The following is a 20,282-nucleotide window of genomic DNA, read 5'->3' on the forward strand; positions in this document are numbered from 1 at the left end:
CAGGGTGATGGATATTAGAGAAATGGAAAAGCAAAACCTGTGGGCAGGTTCCTGCAACCAGCACCCCTGAGACAAAAGAAAAGTGAGTTCTTTCTGCAAGTCTTAAAGAGACAGGGACCCCACAGCTGGATGAAGTTGTCCCGGCACACTTAGCCAGCAGCTGGGAAACCTGAGGAACTTTAGGCATCTAAACCCTGGGGCGGCAGCAGAGCTTGAAGCCCTTCATGGCACTAAGAAACCTGCCAGTCGTTTCCCAAACTGACCTGGACCCTGACACATGGGCCCAGTAGTGGGAGAGTGGCAGTGTGTGTCGGGGGCAGCGGTGCCAGGGGACAGGGAGCAGATCGTGTGCACTGGCAGTACCAGAGGAGCCCACCACCACAGTGACCAAACAGCCCAGGTGACAGCCTGTGTGCACCAGCGGCAGTGGCACCAGAGGAGCCCAGGAGAGGTCCGCACAGGAGGGGTCCGTGCGCACCTGCAGCGGTGCCAGAGGGAGCAGCCACAATCACAACAGCCGTCCAGAATCCCAGCCCGATGCACAGCTACGTGGGCCAGACCCAATGACCACTGCAGGCACACAGCTGCCCGGCAGGGGGGAGGGCGCTATTGCAGAGGAGCGTACCTGGCATGCTGGCCACTCCCCACAGGGCTCCATGCAGCTCTGATGGAGACCCTGCCCACATCAGTTTAGGGGATTAACCTGGTGGTTGCTCCAGGAATGCTGGTAACTGACACAGGCAGCAGAGAAGGGCAAGGCATCCAGCAAGCAGGAAAGGACTTTCTTTTCCCAGCTGAAACACCTGCAACCTGCCTACAGCCACCGCTATCACCATGAAAAGGCAAAAAAGTTTAGTCCAGTCCAAGATAGTTACACCTGAGAGAGGATCTGCAGAGACAGACCTAACCAATCTCTCTGAAAAAGAATTCAAAATAAAAATCATAAACAAGCTGACAGAGCTGCAGAGAAATATACGAGAGCTAAGGGATGATGTAAAAGTGAGATTACAGAAGTAAAACAATCTCTGGAAGGACTTCAAAGCAGAATAGACAAGATGGAAGAGACCATTAATGGACAAGAAATCAGAGAACAGGAACACAGAGAAGCTGACGCAGAGAGAGATAAAAGGATCTCCAGGAATGAAACAATATTAAGAGAACTGTCTGACCAATCCAAAAGGAACAATATCTGCATTATAGGGGTACCAGAAGAAGAAGAAAAGAGAGAAAGGGATAGAAAGTGTCTTTGAAGAAATAATTGCTGAGAACTTCCCCAAATTGGGGGAGGAAATAGTTGCTCAGACTACGGAAGCACACAGAAATCTCAACAGAAGGGACCCAAAGAGGACAACACCAAGACACATAATAATTAAAATGGCAAAGATCAAGGACAAGGACAGAGTATTAAAGGCAGCCAGAGAGAGAAAAAAGGTCACCTACAAAGGAAAACCCATCAGGCTATCATCAGACTTCTCAACGGAAACATTACAGGCCAGAAGAGAATGGTATGATATATTTAATGCAATGAAACAGAAGGGCCTTGAACCAAGGATACTGTATCCAGCACGATTATCATTTAAATATGAAGGAGGGATTAAACAATTCCCAGACAAGCAAAAGTTAAGGGAATTTGCCTCCCACAAAACACCTCTACAGGGCATCTTAGAGGGACTTCTCTAGATGGGAGCACTCCTAAAAAGAGCACAGAACAAAACACCCAACATATGAAGAATGGAGGAAGAGGAATAAGAAGGGAGAGAAATAATCATCAGACTGTGTATATAATAGCTCAATAAGTGAGTTAAGTTAGACAGTACGGTAGTAAAGAAGCTAACCTTGAACCTTTGGTAACCACAAATTTAACGCCTGCAATGGTAATAAGTACATATCTTCCAATAATCACCCTAAATGTAAATGGACTGAATGCACCAATCAAAAGACACAGAGTAATAGAATGGATAAAAAAGCAAGAAGCATCTATATGCTGCTTACAAGAGACTCACCTCAAACCCAAAGACATGCACAGACTACAATTCAAGGGATGGAAAAAGATATTTCATGCAAATAACAGGGGGAAAAAAGCAGATATTGCAATACTAGTATCAGACAAAATAGACTTCAAAATAAAGAAAGTAACAAGAGTAAAGAAGGACATTACATAATGATAAAGGGCTCAGTCCAACAAGAGGATATAAATCTAAACAGACAAATTACCAGCAATGAAATTGAAGCAGTAATCAAAAAACTATCTGAAAACAAAACCCCCGGGCCAGATGGATTTACCTCAGAAGTTTATCAGACATACAGAGAAAATATAATACCCATTCTCCTCAAAGTTTTCCAAAAAATAGAAGAGGAAGGAATACTCCCAAACTCATTCTATGAATCCAAAATCACCCTAATACCAAAACCAGGCAAAGACTCCACCAAAAAACAAAACTAAAGACCAATATCCCTGATAAACATCGATGCAAAAAAACTCAACAAAATATTAGCAAACCGAATTCAAAAATACACCAAAAGGATCATACACCATGACCAACTGGGATTCATCCCAGGGATGCAAGGATGGTATAAAATACGAATATCCATCAATATCATCCATCACATTAAAAAAAGAAGGACAAAAACCACATAATCATCTCCAAAGATGCTGAAAAAGCATTCGACAAAATTCAACATCCATTCATGATAAAAACTCTCAACAAAATGGGCATAGAGTGCAAGTAACTCAACACAATAAAGGCCATATATGATAAACCCACAGCTAACATCATACTGAACAGCTAGAGGCTGAAACCTTTTCCTCTGAGATCAGGAAGAAGACAGGGATGCCCATTCTCCCCACTGTTATTTAACATAGTACTGGAGGTCCTAGCCACAGCAATTAGAAAAAACAAAGAAATGCAAGGAATTCAGATTGGTAAAGAAGAAGTCAAACTGTCACTATTTGCATATGACATGATATTGTACCTTAAAAACTCTAAAGACTCCACTCCAAAACTACTAGAACTAATATCGGAATTTAGCAAGGTTGCAGGATACAAAATCAACACACAGAAATCTGTGGCTTTCCTATATACTAACAATGAACTAATAGAAAGAGAAATCAGGAAAACAATTCCATTCACAATTGCATCAAAAGGAATAAAATACCTAGGAATAAACCTAACCAAGGAAGTGAAAAACCTATACCCTGAAAACTACAAGACACTCATAAGAGAAATTAAAGGGGACACTAACAAATGGAAACTCATCCCATGCTCGTGGCTAGGAAGAATTAATATCGTCAAAATGGCCATCCTGCCCAAAGCAATATACAGATTCGATGCAATCCCTATCAAATTACCAACAGCATTCTTTAATGAACTGGAACAAATAGTTCAAAAATTCATATGGAACCACCAAATACCCTGAATAGCCAAAGCTATCCTAAGAAGGAAGAATAAAGTGGGGAGGATCTCACTCCCCAACTTCAAGCTCTAATACAAAGCCACAGTAATCAAGACAATTTGGTACTGGCACAAGAACAGAGCCACAGACCAGAACAGAATAGAGACTCCAAACATTAATCCAAACATATATGGCCAATTAATAAACGATAAAGGAGCCATGGACATACAATGAGGAAATGACAGTTTCTTCAACAGATGGTGCTGGCAAAACTGGACAGCTACATGTAAGAGAATGAAACTGGATCACTGTCTAACCCCATACACAAAAGTAAATTCGAAATGGATCAAAGACCTGAATGTAAGTTATGAAACTATAAAACTCTTAGAAAAAAAGGCAAAAATCTCATGGACATAAACATGATTGACTTCTTCATGAACATATCTTCCCGGGCAAGGGAAACAAAAGCAAAAATGAAAAAGTGGGACTATATCAAGCTGAAAAGCTTCTGTACAGCAAAGGACACCATCAATAGAACAAAAAGGTATCCTACAGTTTGGGAGGATATATTCATAAATGACAGATCTGATAAAGGATTGACATCCAAAATATATAAAGAGCTCGCACACCTCAACAAAAAAAAAGCAAATAATCCAGTTAAAAAATGGGCAGAGGAGCTGAATAGACAGTTCTCTAATGAAGAAATTCAGATGGCCAACAGACACATGATCACTTGTCATGAGAGAAATGCAAATTAAAACCACAATGAGATATCACCTCACATCAGTAAGGATCACCATCATTGAAAAGACAAACAACAACAAATGTTGGTGAGGTTGTGGAGAAAGGGGAATCCTTCTACACTGCTGGTGGGAATATAAATTAGTTCAACCATTGTGGAAAGCAGTATGGTGTTTCCTCAGAATGCTCAAAATAGAAATACCATTTGACCCGGGAATTCCACTTCTAGGAATTTATCCTAAGAATGCAGCACTCCTGTTTGAAAAAGACAGATGCACACCTCTGTTTATTGCTGCACTATTTACAATAGCCAAGATATGGAAGCAACCTAAATGTCCTTCAGTAGCTGAATGGATAAAGAAGAGGTGGTACATATACACAATGGAATATTACTCAGCCATAAGAAAAACAAATCCTACCATTTGCAACAACATGGATGGAGCTAGAGGGTATTATGCTCAGTGAAATAAGCCAGGCAGAGAAAGACAAGTACCAAATGATCTCACTCATCTGTGGAGTATAAGAACAAAGAAAAACTGAAGGAACAAAACAGCAGCAGAATCACAGAACCCAAGAATGGACTAACAGTTACCAAGGGGAAAGGGCCTGGGGAGGATTGGTGGGATTGGAGGGATAAGGGTAGGGAAAAAGAAAGGGGGCATTACAGTTAGCATGTATAGTGTGGGGGGTGCATGAGGAGGGCTGTGCAACACAGAGAAGACAAGTAGTGATTTTACAGCATCTTACTATGCTGATGGACAGTGACTGTGAATGGGTATGTGGGGGGGACATGGTGAAGCGGGAGCCTAGTCAATGTAATGTTCTTCATGTAATTGTAGATTAATAAAAAAAAAAGTGCTGTGTGGCAATTCCAAATGAAACAGTGTTTACATATTAAGGGTACCAGAAAGAGAAGAGAGAGACACATGAGTACAAAGTGTCTTTGAAGAAATAATTGCTAAAAGCTTCGTCAGTCTTGGGAGGGAAGTAGACATCCAGGTCATGGAAGCACAGAGAACCCCTACCAAAAGTAGCACAGAGAACCCCTACCAAAAGCAACACAAGGAACAGAAAACCAAGACATATTATAATTAAAGTGGCATGATTAAAGATAAAGCGAGTGTATTGAAAGCAGTAAGACAGAGGCAGATAATTACATGTAAGGGAAACTCCTTTAAGCAATCAGCATATTTTTCAGCAGAAACCTTACAGGCCAGAAGGGTGTGGCATGAAATATTTAATGTATTGAAATAGAAAAAAAAAAAAAACCCACAACCAAGAAACCTCTACCCAGCAAAGTTATCATTTAGGATTGAAGGGAGATTGAAAGTTTCCCATATGAATGAAAGTTAAAATCATTCAACACCACTAAACCAACCTTACAGAATATGTTAAAGGAACTTCTATAGATGGAAATGTTCTTAAGCATAAACACTTTTCATCAGGGAAACCAACACTACTACTAAAAATATTAGACACATTACTTACTAAGCAACCTTGAAGTTTAAAAAAAAGTAGTAATATCAACTATACACAAAATCAGTCAAGGGATGCATAGCAAATGCAAATTATGATATATAATAAAGTGTGGAGGAAGAAGAAAATTAAAACAGAAGTACTTTTAGACTGTGTTCAAAATAGAGACTATCAATTTAGTATAAACTGTTATATATTTAGGAAACTATGTACCTTATGGTTACCACAAACTCAAAACCTATAAAAGATACACAGAAAATATAAAAAGAAGAAATCCTACCAGAACATGAAAGAAAACCATCAAATAACAAAAGAGGAGAATAAGAGAGGAAGAAAGGATCAAAGAGAAACTATCAAAACAACCAGAAAATAATTAATACAATGACAATAAGTATATACCTATCAGTAATTACCTTAAATGTAAATGGCCTGAATGCACAAATCAAAACACATAGAGTAGCAGAATGGGTAAAGAACAAAGATCCATATATCTTCTGTTTACAAAAGACTCATTTCAGACCTAAAGACAGAGGCTGAAAGTGAAAGGATGGAAAAAAATGTATTTCCTGCAAGTAAAAGGGAGAAAAAAGCAGGAGTAGCAGTATTTGTATCAGACAAAATATATTTCAAAACAAATACAGTAACAAGAGACAAAGAAGGACATTATATAATGATAAAGAGATCAATCCAACAAGAGGATATAGCATTATAAATATCTATGTACCCAACAGAGGAGAACCTGAACACATAAAACAAATACTAACAGAATTAAATGGGGAAATAGACCGGAACTTATTCATTTTAGGAGACTTTAACACACCATGGACTTCAATAAACAGATCAACCAGACAGAAAATAAATAAGGAAACAGAGGCACTGAACAACACAGTAGATCAAATGGACTTAACTGCTATCTACAGAACAGAACATTCCACTCAAAAGCAACAGTATATACAAAACTTTCTAAAGGGCACATGAAACATTCTCCAGAATAGATCACATATTAGGACACAAAAAGAGTCTCAGTAAATACAAAAAGACTTAAATTGTATCAAGCATCCTTTCAGATCACAATAGTATAAAACTAGAAATAAATTACACAAAGAAAACAAACAGAAAAAGATCCCACAAACACATGGAGACTAACCAACCTACATTTAAATGACCAATGGATCAATGAATAAATCAAAAAAGAAATCAAGCAATACATGGAGACAAATAAAAACAAAAATACAGCCATTACATATAAGTGGGGTGCCACAAAAGTGGTACTAAAAGAGAAGTACATAACAATATAGGCCTATCGTCAGAAAAAAGCACAATCCCAAATAAAGTCTGAAGTCACAACTAAAGAAACAGGAAATGATGACTTGAAACCCAAAGTTGGTAGAAGGAGGAACATAATAAAGATCAGAAAAGAAATAAATAAAATAGAGAAGAATAAACAATAGAAAAAATCCTTGAAACCAAGAGCTGGTTCTCTGACAAGATAAACAAAATAGACAAACCACTAGCCAGACTTATCAAGAAAAAAAAAAGAGTGGACACAAATCAATAAAATCAGAAACAAGAAAGTAATATTTACAACTAACACCACAGAAATAAAAAGAATTATTAGAGAAATCTGTAAATAATTACATGCCAGTAAATGAGACAACCTAGAAGAAATGGACAAATTCATAAAAAGTACAACCTTCTAAGACTGACCCTGGAAGAAACAGAAAATCTAAACTGACCAATAACCAGTAAGAAAATTGCATTGTTAATTGAAAACTCAATAAATCCAAAAATATTGGAATTGTATCAAGCATCCTTTCAGATCACAATAGTATGAAACTAGGAATAAACTAGTTTTATTCCAACAAACAAAAGTCCAGGAACAGATGGCTTCAGAGCAGAATTCAACCAAACATTTAAAGAAGAGCTAATTCCCATTCTTCTTAAAGTATCCCAAAAAGTAGAAGAGGTAGAAGTACTTCCAGAGTCATTCTATGAGGTCAACATCATACCAATACCAAAGCCAGCCAAAGACACTACAAAATAAAAAGAAAACCATAGACCAATATACCTGATGAACATAGATGCAAAAGTCTTCAACAAAATATTGTAAAGCAAATTCAAAAACACATCAAAAGGATCATCCACCATGAGCAAGTGGGATTTCTTCCAGGGATGCAAGGATGGTACAATATTTGTAAATCTATCAATGAAGCTCACTGCATTAACAAAAAAGATAACAATTATATGATCACTTCAATAGATGCTGAAAAAGCATTTGACAAAATACACCATTCATTCATGATAAAAACTCTCAACAAAATGGGTATAGAAGACACATACCTCAACATAATAAAGACAATATATGACAAAACTGCAGCTAACATTATACCCAATATTGAAATGCTGAAGCTTTTCTTCTAAGGCCAGGAACAAAACAAGGATGACCACTCTCACTTTTATTCAACATAATACTGGAGGTCCTAGCCCTGGCAATCAGGCAAGATAAAGAGAAAAAAGTGCATCCAAACTGGTAAGGAAGAAGTAAAACTATCACTGTTTCCTGATGACATAATAATATATAGAGAAAACCCTTAAGACTCCACCAAAAGACTGTTAGAACTAATTGCTGGATGCAGCAAAGTTGCAGGATACAAAATTCATACACAGAAATATGCTGCATTCCTATATATTAACAATGAAATAGCAGAAAGAGAAATCAGGAAAATAATTCCATTTACAATTGCATGAAAAATAATAAAATACCTCGAAATAAACTTATCCAAGAAGGTGAAAAAACTATAACATGAAAACTGTAAGACATTCATGAGAAAAATTGAAGAATACACAAATAAATGAAAATCTATCCCATACTCATGGGTAAGAAGAATTAATATTGTCAAAATGGCCATCCTGTCCAAAGCAATTTGCAATTCAATGCATTGCATTCACTATAAAAAAATCAATGGCATTTTTCAATAAACTCAAACAAATAATCCTAAAATTCATATAGAATATAAAAGACTCCAAATTGCCAAAGTAATTTTGAGAGATAAAAACAAAGCTGGGAGTATTATGCTCCCTGACTTCAAGCTATGCTACAGCTAACATAGTTAAAACAATATGGTACTGGCACAAAAATAGACCCATAGCTCAATGGAAGAGAATAGAGAGCCCAGATATGAACCCACACATATATTGTCAATTAATATATGTTAAAGGAGCTATGAATATACAGTGGGGAAAATACAGTCAGTTTAATAACTGGTGTTGGGAAAACTGAGCAGCTACATGCAAGAGAATGAAACTGGATTACTGTCTAAATCCACATACAAAAGTAAATTCACAAGGGATCAATGACCTGAATGTAAGACATGAAGCCATAAAACTTTTAGAAGAAAACCTAAGCAAAATATATTGAACATAACTATGAGCAATTTTATCTGGACACATCTCCCTAGGCAGAGAAACAAAATAAAAAATGAGCAAGTGGGACTACATCAAACTAAGAAGCTTCTGTACAGCAAAGGACACCATCAACAGAACAAAAAGGCAACCTACAGTATGGGAGGATATATTCCTAAATGATTTATCCAATAAGGGGCTAACATCCAAAATATATAAAGAACTCATGACCCAACAACAGGAAAATAAATAAACTGAATAAAAAAATTGGCAGAGGATCTGAACAAACATTTTTCCAAGGGTGAAATTCAGATAGCAACAGGCACATGAAAAGAAGCTTCACATCACTAATCATCAGGGAAATGCAAATCTAAGTATCACCTCACACCAGTTAGAATGGCCATTATCCAAAAGACAAGAAATAACAAATGTTGCCAAGGATGTGGTGAAAAGGGAAGCCTCCTACACTTTTGGTGGGAATGTAAATTGGTGCAGCAACTTTTGAAAAAAGTATGGAGGTTCCTCAAAAAAATTGAAACAGAAATATCATATGACCCAGTAATTCCACTCTAGGAATTTATCTGAAGAAAACAAAATCTTTGACTCAAAAAGGTATATGTACCCCTATATTTATTGCCACATTATTTACAATAGTCAAGATATGGAAGCAACCAAAGTGTCCACAAATGGGTGAATGGTCAAAGAAGATGTGGCACATGTATGCAATCAAATATTATTCAGCCATAAAAAAGAAATAAATCCTTCTATTTGTGACAACATGAATGGATCTAGAGGGTATTATGCTAAGTGAAATAAACCAGGCATATAAAGACAAATACCATATGATTTCACTTATTTGTGGACTATAAAAACAAAACAAAACAAAATGAACAAAACAGCAGCAGACTCAAAGACACTGAGAAGTGACTGGTGGTTACAATGGAGTAGGAGTTAGGGGAAGTGGTGCGGTGAGTGAGGATAATGAAGGGGCACAAAAATCTCAATGAAAAGTTGATCACGGGGATAGTAGTACCAAAGGGAGAATATAGTCAATGGTTCTTTAACATCTTTCTATGTTGATGGTAGTAATGACACTAGTTGGGGTGAGCACTTAATAATGTGTGTAATTGAAATGTATACTTGGAACCAATGTGTGAACCAATGTTGTGAATTAACTATTCTTAGATAGAAAAATTTTAAAAAGTCAATCATGTCGATATTCCAACAGCTATCATGTGGAAATGAAAATTAAAAACACTATTTTCATGGTTCGAAATATGTAATAGTTAGGCTCAAATCTATTAAAAGAAGTATAGAATTTGCAGGATGAAAACTACAAAAAGTTGATGAAAGAAATCAAAATAATTCATTTTAAGAACTGATTGAATACTTAGTTAACCATCATGACCAACATCCTTACCACAGAATTAAATTTTTACTAAGAACTATTTATCCTTGTGATTAAGTGTAGAAGAAATTTTGAATTAACTCCGTATTATTTCCAAGATTTTTCTAAGCTCTAAATTTTCCAAGATGCAATTTTATTTCACAACAAGTCATCCAGTGAATAAATTCTAGATCCTAAAAATTTGGAATTAGGAGATAAAAGCAAAAATGATACCTTTTCTTTGATTTCTCTAGGCGCTCCACCTTGCCTTGTGGATTCCAAAAAGAAAGTCAGAAGTAAGCAGAGGAGTTCCTGAAGTGAAAAATGAAGTTACCTTTCTATTTTACTTTATTATATCTTAGCAATAATATCATAATTCTCTTACAAAATCTTCTTTTACACATGTAGCTGAGGACATTCACTATTTCCAAAACCAAGCATTAAATTTTACTTCCTAAATAGACCTTTACAATAACCTTTCCAGAATGACTCTAAAAGAAGCCTCTAATGTTGCACATAATATGCACTGTGACAGTTCAGTCAATATCATTATATTTAATTTGCAGCTTTTGCTATCTCTTTAAATATTTATGTGTGTCTCAAGTATAGGCAGCTTTGACAGAAACAAATGTATTGACTTTATAGTGAGAGAGCTGTTAAGGACTTACACTGACTCTGAATATGTTGTTTTCTTTGAAAATACAATATATATTACTCTAATATCCACCTTATTTTATCTGTAAAAAATTTGAGTTGAGACTAGAAAGCTTTCAAATCTCTTAAAGAAAAATGTGTGTATAAATGTACAAGAGCAGGTCTTAACTATGAGTCAAGAAACTGGTTGACTCTGGAGAGAAATAGAAGACAGGGAGAGGATGGGATAAAGACATTTTTATTATATACACCTTGTACTTTATTATTTGTCTTATCATATGCATGTGTTATCTATTTCAATGAATGAATCATTTGAAAAATACACAGAAATAAAAAACTATTGTCTGAGATTAAACTTTACTCTTCATCCTTATTTCTTTTTCTCAAAAAAAACAAAAATGAAGTCTGTATTTGAGATAAATTGTATTTGGTAACATTTGAAGAAAAGAACGTTCTTAACTCTCAGTGATTTATTATCATGTCTGCCATAGGGTTTGGTATGTCCAGGAATCTGCAGGCAGTCAGACAGCTGCCAATTTGCTTCCTTGGTTGTCACTGATCTGTACACCATGTGCCATAAGGAAGTCATAAAGCCTCACCATTACTTACTTTCTTTTTTGAAAAATGGAGCCCATTCTTATTTACTAGATGTCTTTAGTATGTTCATTGTTTTACCTGGAAAGAAGGCAAGAATGTGATCATTATTATTACAGTAAACCATAAAGTTAAAAAATGTCAGTGTAAAAGTATTATGTCTATTAATAAATTTAAATTGGTTATATTTCTCAGAATAAAGATGATATCCTTATTGTTGATTTTTAATATTATGAGACTGAAGGAAATCCAATAGTAATAGTTATAGCCACTTCCGAAGATAAAAATCATGAGTGGAACCAACATAACTAGAGGAATGGCAACAGCAAGAGGTAAGATCCCAAACTCAGCCAGGCTGCTAATGTTTCACCAGCATAACGTTTTTCCAAAGCCCAATGTAAAGAGTTCTTTAGGCTTCTTTTTCCACATTTCTGTTTATAAGGATTTGGGTAGGTGTAGAAGTACTCTGTGTGTCAGATGCAGAAATTGTAGTCTGCCCACTGTTGGACACTCACAGGGAGATGCAGTCAGCCACGGAAGCCCGAATACCATCTCTCTGAGCATGACATTCCAAAGAGCCGGAGTTCCAAATGGAAGTTCTGTTATCCGTTTGCGCAACTAAAAATGCAGAAGTCTTCTGAAAATGCAACTAGAAATTTCATCTTGCTTTTCAAACTCTTACATATGTAAAGAATGTTTTGTGAAAGCCTTGATCAGTTTTATTATGGTAATTTTTAAATGTGGAAACCAGTGTTGCACCCTAACATTTACCACCAAGTGGTAACTGCCATAGCAGTCTTAGAGATGGTTGTTACAAAAGCAAATTTTGATGAAAAACATTGAAGTAAAATCACTTCAGTCCTTACTTAAAGAGTTAGGGTTTGAAAGGCTGCAGTAAATTGCAAGAGTCATTCAACTCCTTTTAGCTTACATTTCACAGCAATATCAACATATGGCATAAAATAATTTATATGAGATGACATCCTCACAGAGTACCGTGTTCGGCACTGAGGATTCAGGCAAAAGCACACTATCCTCTCCCTCAAAGAGTTTGTGGTGTATATAGGCAGGAGAGAAGTTTTCTCAGTTTAGAGGGCTTTACAAACAACAAACTTCATGGTCCATCCATCACCATTACTCTTTTCAGAAGTATATAACTGCCCATGTGCTGGCGTGCTGGATTTACGTGCAGAGAGTTAGGAAAAACGTACTGGTAGTCTATGCTGTTGCTGTTTTCTTTTGGCCTGTCAATGATGCTCCTTGATGGAGAGAGTACAGAAGATAAGATATGTCCAGGCAGTAGGATAATAATTAAATAAATTTTGGAAGTAAGTTTGGGAAGTACAATTGGGTACATTTAATAAATACAGATAAACATATGTAAATAATATTTGGTACCATGGAGATATATAAAATTAACCCAGGAATATCATAGTGAAATGGAAATTGAGGACAGAGTGCTGAAAAGCTGTAAAGGTTATGCTATGGGTGGAGGAGAGGACTTTATCACTGAGAAAATGTAGGCACAGAAGGAGATGGAAAAGCAGACAAGTAATGTTCTCAAAATCAAGAGAAAGAAGAGTTTTGTGAAAGATTTCATTAAAGAGGTGATGACTAGATGTAATTTTTTTTTTGATGGTTAACATTTTTGGCAATGAAGTATTTTTAGTTAAGGGATTTATATAGTTTACTTAGACATAACACTATTGCACACTTGGTAGACTTACATAGACAGTATAGTGTAAATGTAACTTTTTTTTTTGAGAGAGAGCATCTCTCACATTTATTGATCAAATGGTTGTTAACAACAATAAAATTCTGTATAGGGGAGTCAATGCTCAATGCACAATCATTAGTCCACCCCAAGCCTAATGCTTGTCAATCTCCAATCTTCTGAAGCATAACGAACAAGTTCTTACATGGTGAACAAATTCTTACATAGTGAATAAGTTCTTACATGGTGAACAGTACAAGGGCAGTCATCACAAAAACTTTCGGTTTTGATCAGTCATTATGAACTATAAACAATCAGATCAAATATGAATATTCATTTGATTTTTATACTTGATTCATATGTGAATCCCACATTTCTCCCTTATTATTATTATTATTTTTTAAAATAAAATGCTGAACTGGTAGGTAGATGCAAGATAAAGGTAGAAAACATAGTTTAGTGTTGTAAAAGAGCAAATGTAGATGATCAGGTGTGTGCCTGTAGACTGTGTTAATCCAAGCTAGACAAAGGCAATTAAACATCCACGGATGCAGAAGATTTCTCTCAAAACAGGGGGTGTGAGGTTCTAAGCCTCACCTCTGTTGATCCCCAATTTCTCACCTGATGGCCCCCCTGCAACTGTGCCTGTCTTAGGTTGTTCCTCCCTTGAGGAATCTTACCTGACTCTGGCTAACCAGTCATCTTTCAGGGATATATAGGGAAATGTGAAGTTGGTAAGTGAGAGAGAAGCCATATTGTTTGAAAAGGTTAGCTTTTTTGTTCTTTGCAGATTTATGCCCTGTGGCTTCTATGCCCAGCATTTGTCTTGAGGTATCTTTACCACTTGGAGGAGTTATGATACTCGGTGAATTCGATATGAGGCACGAATTCTATTTAAGGGTTGTAATTAGGAAGGAAGAAGAAAAGTTATAGAGGTAGCAGATGGAAGAAAACATGGGAGGATTGATTATTTCTTTGACATATCTTCTTGTAGAGTAACTTCAGCATGTATAGGTTTTAAACTACTAATTAAATTGCACACACACACTAACATAATAGGAATACAGTTACATAACCAAAGCAGATCTATAATTACCAGCCATCTCCAGTGAAGCCAAGAAAACCAGTTAGGCACCCTACGCATTTGTGAAAATTTGTCTATGATATAATGGATATTGTCCAACTAGAACAGTCTGAGAGAAATCAGACAAATTAAAACAACCCATCCTTGGGAACTGTTCACATCCCATATGTTCTTTTAACAGTAGATAGTCTGTAGTTGTAAGATTTTGGAGCGCTACAACTTGCACTTCTCCTAATTCTTGGTTGAGTTCCAACAGTATAGATCCAGTCAAATTTGTTGTTTTACTGTATGCACAGGCCAGCTTTGATATATCCTTCTTCATTCCTATTGCAAGTCCAGGAACCGGTGGGATGAATGCAGCTACAACTGCGGCACCACCTGGATCTTTGTTGAGGTTTTTTTGATGATCATCTTCTGGTATGTCTCTTCCAGAGAGTGCTGATGGTGGAAGTTCTTCTTCATATTGTATCTTAATTCTTTTCTGGGTAGCCAAATTTGGCTTTGATCCTCTGTATAAACACAAACAGACCCTTTACCCACACTTTGATATGCCCTTTATACCATTGTGTAGAACTCATTGGAGGTCACCACGCAGGAACTGCTTTTTTTTTTAAGAGAAAGTAATATTATCAGAAAAGTGTACATCCATAGCTGATCATCTGACACCCTTTAAGTGATCAATATTAAGTATATTTAAAGCATGCATTAATCATTGATTTATAGTTAGTTTTATCCTATCAGGGAGCAATCCCCCTTCTCTTTCTTTCTTTTTTTTTTTGTTCTCTTTAATCTACACTTACATGAAGAAATTATGTTTACTAGGCTCTCCCCTATACCAGGTCCCCCCTATAAACCCCTTTAAGGTCTCTGTCCATCAGCATCGCAAAATGTTGTAGAATCACTACTTGTCTTCTCTGTGTTGTACAGCCCTCCACTTTCTCCCACCATCCATGCATGCTAATCTTAATACCCCCTTTCTTCTTCCCCCCATTTATCCCTCCCTAACCACCCATCCTCCCCAGTTCCTTTCCCTTTGGTACCTGTTAGTTCATTCTTGGGTTCTGTGATTCCGCTGCTGTGTTGTTCTTCAGTTTTTCCTTTGTTCTTATACTCCACAGATGAGTGAAATCATTTGGTATTTCTCTTTCTCTGCTTGGCTTATTTCACTGAGCATAATACCCTCCAGCTCCATCCATGTTGCTGCAAATGGTAGGATTTGCCCTCTTCTTATGGCTGAGTAGTATTCCATTGTGTATATGTACCATATCTTCTTTATCCATTCATCTACCAATGGACATTTAGGTTGCTTCCAATTCTTGGCTATTGTAAATAGTGCTGCAATAAACATAGGGGTGCATCTGTCTTTCTTGATCTTGATTGCTGCATTCTTAGGGTAAATTCCTAGGAGTGGAATTCCTGGGTCAAATGGTAAGTCTGTTTTGAGCATTTTGATGAACCTCCATACTGCTTTCCACAATGGTTGAACTAATTTACATTCCCACCAGTAGTGTAGGAGGGTTCCCCTTTCTCCACAGCCTTGCCAACATGTGTTGTTGTTTGTCTTTTGGATGGTGGCCGTCCTTACTGATGTGAGTTGATACCTCATTGTAGTTTTAATTTGCATTTCTCTGATAATTAGTGATGTGGAGCATCTTTTCATGTGTCTGTTGGCCATCTGTATTTCTTTTTTGGAGAACTGTCTGTTCAGTTCTTCTGCCCATTTTTTAATTGGATTACTTGATTTTTGTTTGTTGAGGCATGTGAGCTCTTTATATATTCTGGATGTCAAGCCTTTATCAGATCTGTCATTTTCAAATATATTCTCCCATACTGTAGGGTTTATTTTTGTTCTATTGATGGCGTCTTTTGCTGCACAGTAGCTTTTCAGCTTGATATAGTCCCACTTGTTCATTTTTGCTGTTGTTTTCCTTGCCTGGGGAGATATGTTCAAGAAGAGGTCACTCATGTTTATGTCTAAGAGATTTTTGCCTATGTTTTTTTCCACGAGTTTAATGGTTTCATGACTTACATTCAGGTCTTTGATCCATTTTGAATTGACTTTTGTATATGGGGTTAGACAATGGTCCAGTTTCATTCTCCTACATGTAGCTGTCCAGTTTTGCCAGCACCGTCTGTTGAAGAGACTGTCATTTTGCCATTGTATGTTCATGGATCCTTTATCAAATATTAATTGACCATATATGTTTGGGTTCATGTCTGGAGTCTCTAGTCTGTTCCACTGGTCTGTGGCCAGTACTGTTCTTGTGCCAGTACGAAATTGTCTTGATTACTATGGCTTTATAGTAGAGCTTGAAGTTGGGGAGTGAGATCCCCCCTACTTTATTCTTCTTTCTCAGGATTGCTTTGGCTCTTCAGGGTCTTTGGTGTTTCCATATGAATTTTTTAAATATTTGTTCCAGTTCATTGAAGAATGTTGCTGGTAATTTGATAGGGATTGCATTAAATCTGTATATTGCTTTGGGCAGGATGGCCATTTTGACGATATTAATTCTTCCTAGCCACGAGCATGGGATGAGTTTCCATTTGTTAGTGTCCCCTTTAATTTCTCTTAAGAGTGACTTGTAGTTTTCATAGTATAGGTCATTCACTGCTTTGGTTAGATTTATTCCTAGGAATAAAATACCTTTTTGATGCAATTGTGAATGGAATTGTTTTCCTGATTTCTCTTTCTATTGGTTCATTGTTAGTGTATAGAAAGCTACAGATTTCTGTGTGTTAAATTTGTATCCTGCAACTTTGCTGTATTCTGATATCAGTTCTAGTAGTTTTCGGGTGGAGTGTTTAGGGTTTTTTATGTACAATATTATGTCATCTGCAAATAGTGACAGTTTATCTTCTTCTTTACCAATCTGGATTCCTTGTATTTCTTTGTTTTGTCTGATTGCCGTGGCTAGAACCTCCAGTACTATGTTAAATAACAGTGGGAAGAGTGGGCATCCCTATCTAGTTCCCGATCTCAGAGGAAAAGGTTTCAGCTTCTCGCTGTTCAGTATAATGTTGGCTGTGGGTTTATGATATATGGCCTTTATTATGTTGAGGTATTTGCCCTCTATTCCCATTTTGCTGAGAGTTTTTATCATGAATGGATGTTGAATTTTGTCGAATGCTTTTTCAACATCTCTGAAGATGATTATGTGGTTTTTGTCTTTCTTTTTGTTGATGTGGTGGATGATGTTGATGGTTTTTTGTATGTTGTAGCATCCTTGCATCCCTGGGATGAATCCCACATGGTCATGGTGTATGATCCTTTTGATATAATTTTGAATTCGGTTTCCTAATATTTTATTGAGTATTTTTGCATCCACATTCATCAGGGATATTGGTCTGTAACTTTCTTTTTTGGTGGGGTCTTTGCCTGGTTTTGGTATTAGGGTGATGTTGGCTACATAGAATGAGTTTGGGAGTATTCTCTCCTCTTCTATTTTTTGGAAAACTTTAAGGAGAATTGGTTTTATGTCTTCTCTGTGTGTCTGATAAAATTCTGAGGTAAATCCATCGGGCCCGCGGGTTTTGTTCATGGGCAGTTTTTTGATTACCGTTTCAATTTCTTTGCTCGTAATTCATTTGTTTAACTTTTTTGTTTCTTCCTTGGTCAGTCTTGGAAGGTCGTATTTTTCTAGGAAGTTGTCCATTTCTTCTAGGTTTTCCAGCATTTTGGGATGTAGGTTTTCATAGTAGTCTTTAATAATTCTTTGTATTTCTGTGGAGTCTGTCATGATTTTTCCATTCTCATTTCTGATTCTGTTGATTTGTGTTGATTCTCTTTTTCTCTTAATAAGTTTGGCTAGAGGGTTATCTATTTTGTTTATTTTCTCAAAGAACCAGCTCTTGGTTTCTTTGATTTTTGCTATTGTTTTATTCTTCTCAATTTTGTTTATTTCTTCTCTGATCTTTATTATGTCCCTCCTTCTGCTGACTTTAGGCCTCATTTGTTCTTCTTTTTCCAATTTTGATAATTGTGATGTTAGACTATTCATTTGGGGTTGTTCTTCCATCTTCAAGTGTGCCTGGATAGCTATATACTTTCCTCTTAGGACTGCTTTCTCTGCGTCCCACAGAAGTTGGGGCTTTGTGTTGTTGTTGTCATTTGTTTCCATATATTCATTGATCTCTATTTTAATTTGTTCGTTGATGTATTTATTATTTAGGAGCATGTTGTTAAGCCTCCATGTGTTTGTGAGCCTTTTTGTTTTCTTTGTAGAATTTATTTCTAGTTTTATACCTTTGTGGTCTGAAAAATTGGTTGGTAGAATTTCAATGTTTTGGATTTTGCTGAGGCTCTTTTTGTGGGCTAGTATGTGGTCTATTCTGGAGAATGTTCCATGTGCACTTGAGAGGAATGTATATCCTGTTGCTTTTGGATGTAGAGTTCTATAGATGTCTATTCGGTCCATCTGTTCTAGTGTGTTGTTCAGTGCCTGTGTGTTGTTACTTATTTTCTGCCTGGTGGATGTATGCTTTGGGGTGAGTGGTGTGCTGAAGTCTCCTAAAATGAATGCATTGCAGTCTATTTCCCCCTTTAGTTCTGTTAGTATTTGTTTCACATATGCTGGTACTCCTGTGTTGGGTGCATATATATTTAGAATGGTTATATCCTCTTGTTGGACTGAGCCCTTTATCATTATGTCGTGTCCTTCTTTATCTCTTGTTATTTTCTTTGTTTTGAAGTCTATTTTGTCTGATATTAGTACTGCAACCCCTTCTTTCTTCTCATTGTTGTTTGCCTGAAATATATTTTTCCATCCCTTGACTTTTAGTCTGTGCATGTCTTTGGGTTTGAGGTGAGTTTCTTGTAAGCAGCATATAGATGGGTCTTGCTTTTTTATCCATTCTATTGCTCTGTGTCTTTTGATTGGTGCATTCAGTCCATTTACATTTAAGGTGACTATTGAAAGATATGTACTTATTGCCATTGCAGGCTTTAAATTCGTGGTTATCAAAAGTTCAAGTTTGGTCTCTTCAGTATCTTACCGCCTAACTTAGCTCACTTATTGAGCTGTCTGGAGATTCTTTTCTTCTCTCCCTTCTTATTCCTCCTCCTCCATTATTCATATGTTTGGTGTTTTGTTCTGTGCTCTTTCTAGGAGTTCTCCCATCTAGAGCAGTCCCTGTAAGATGCCCTGTAGAGGTGGTTTGTGGGAAGCAAATTCCCTCAGCTTTTGCTTGTCTGGGAATTGTTAAATCCTGCCATCATATTTAAATGATAGTCATGCTTGATACAGTATCCTTAGTTCAAGGCCCTTCTGTTTCATTGCATTAAATATATCATGCCATTCTCTCTGGCCTGTAGGGTTTCTATCAAGAAGTCTGATGTTAGGCTGATGGGTCTTCCTTTATAGGTGACCTTTTTCTCTCTAGCTGCCTTTAAAACTCTTTCCTTGTCCTTGATCTTTGCCATTTTAATTATTATGTGTCTTGGTGTTGTCCTCCTTGGAACCTTTCTGTTGGGGGTTCTGTGTATTTCTGTGGTCTGTTCAATTATTTCCTCCCCCAGTTTGGGGACGTTTTCAGCAATTATTTCTTCCAAGATACCTTCTGTCCCTTTTCCCCTCTCTTCTTCTTCTGGTACCCCTATAATATGGATATTGTTCCTTTTGGATTCATCACACAGTTCTCTTAATATTGTTTCATTCCTGGAGATCCTTTTATCTCTCTCCATGTCAGCTTCTATGCGTTCCTGTTCTCTGGTTTCAATTGCATCAATGGCCTCTTGCATCTTATCCATTCTGCTTATAAATCCTTCCAGAGTTTGTTTCATTTCTGTGATCTCCTTTCTGGCATCATCTGTGATCTCCCTCCAGACTTCATCCCATTTC

The 20,282-nt window shown here is 36.8% G+C and overlaps 1 protein-coding gene across 1 annotated transcript in view; it reads left to right on the plus strand.

Moving 5' to 3' along the window:
- The first annotated feature begins 277 nt into the window (after positions 1 to 277).
- Positions 278 to 20,282, plus strand: part of LOC140845381 (uncharacterized) — a 75,701-nt gene continuing 55,696 nt past the window's right edge. The window contains exon 1 of the mRNA XM_073219460.1: positions 278 to 632. Within this exon, the coding sequence (XP_073075561.1) occupies positions 278 to 632 (355 nt within the window). The remainder of the gene's footprint in view (positions 633 to 20,282) is intronic.

The sequence above is a fragment of the Manis javanica genome, chromosome 13 (genome assembly GCF_040802235.1).
Source record: "Manis javanica isolate MJ-LG chromosome 13, MJ_LKY, whole genome shotgun sequence".
Taxonomy (NCBI): Eukaryota; Metazoa; Chordata; class Mammalia; order Pholidota; family Manidae; genus Manis; species Manis javanica.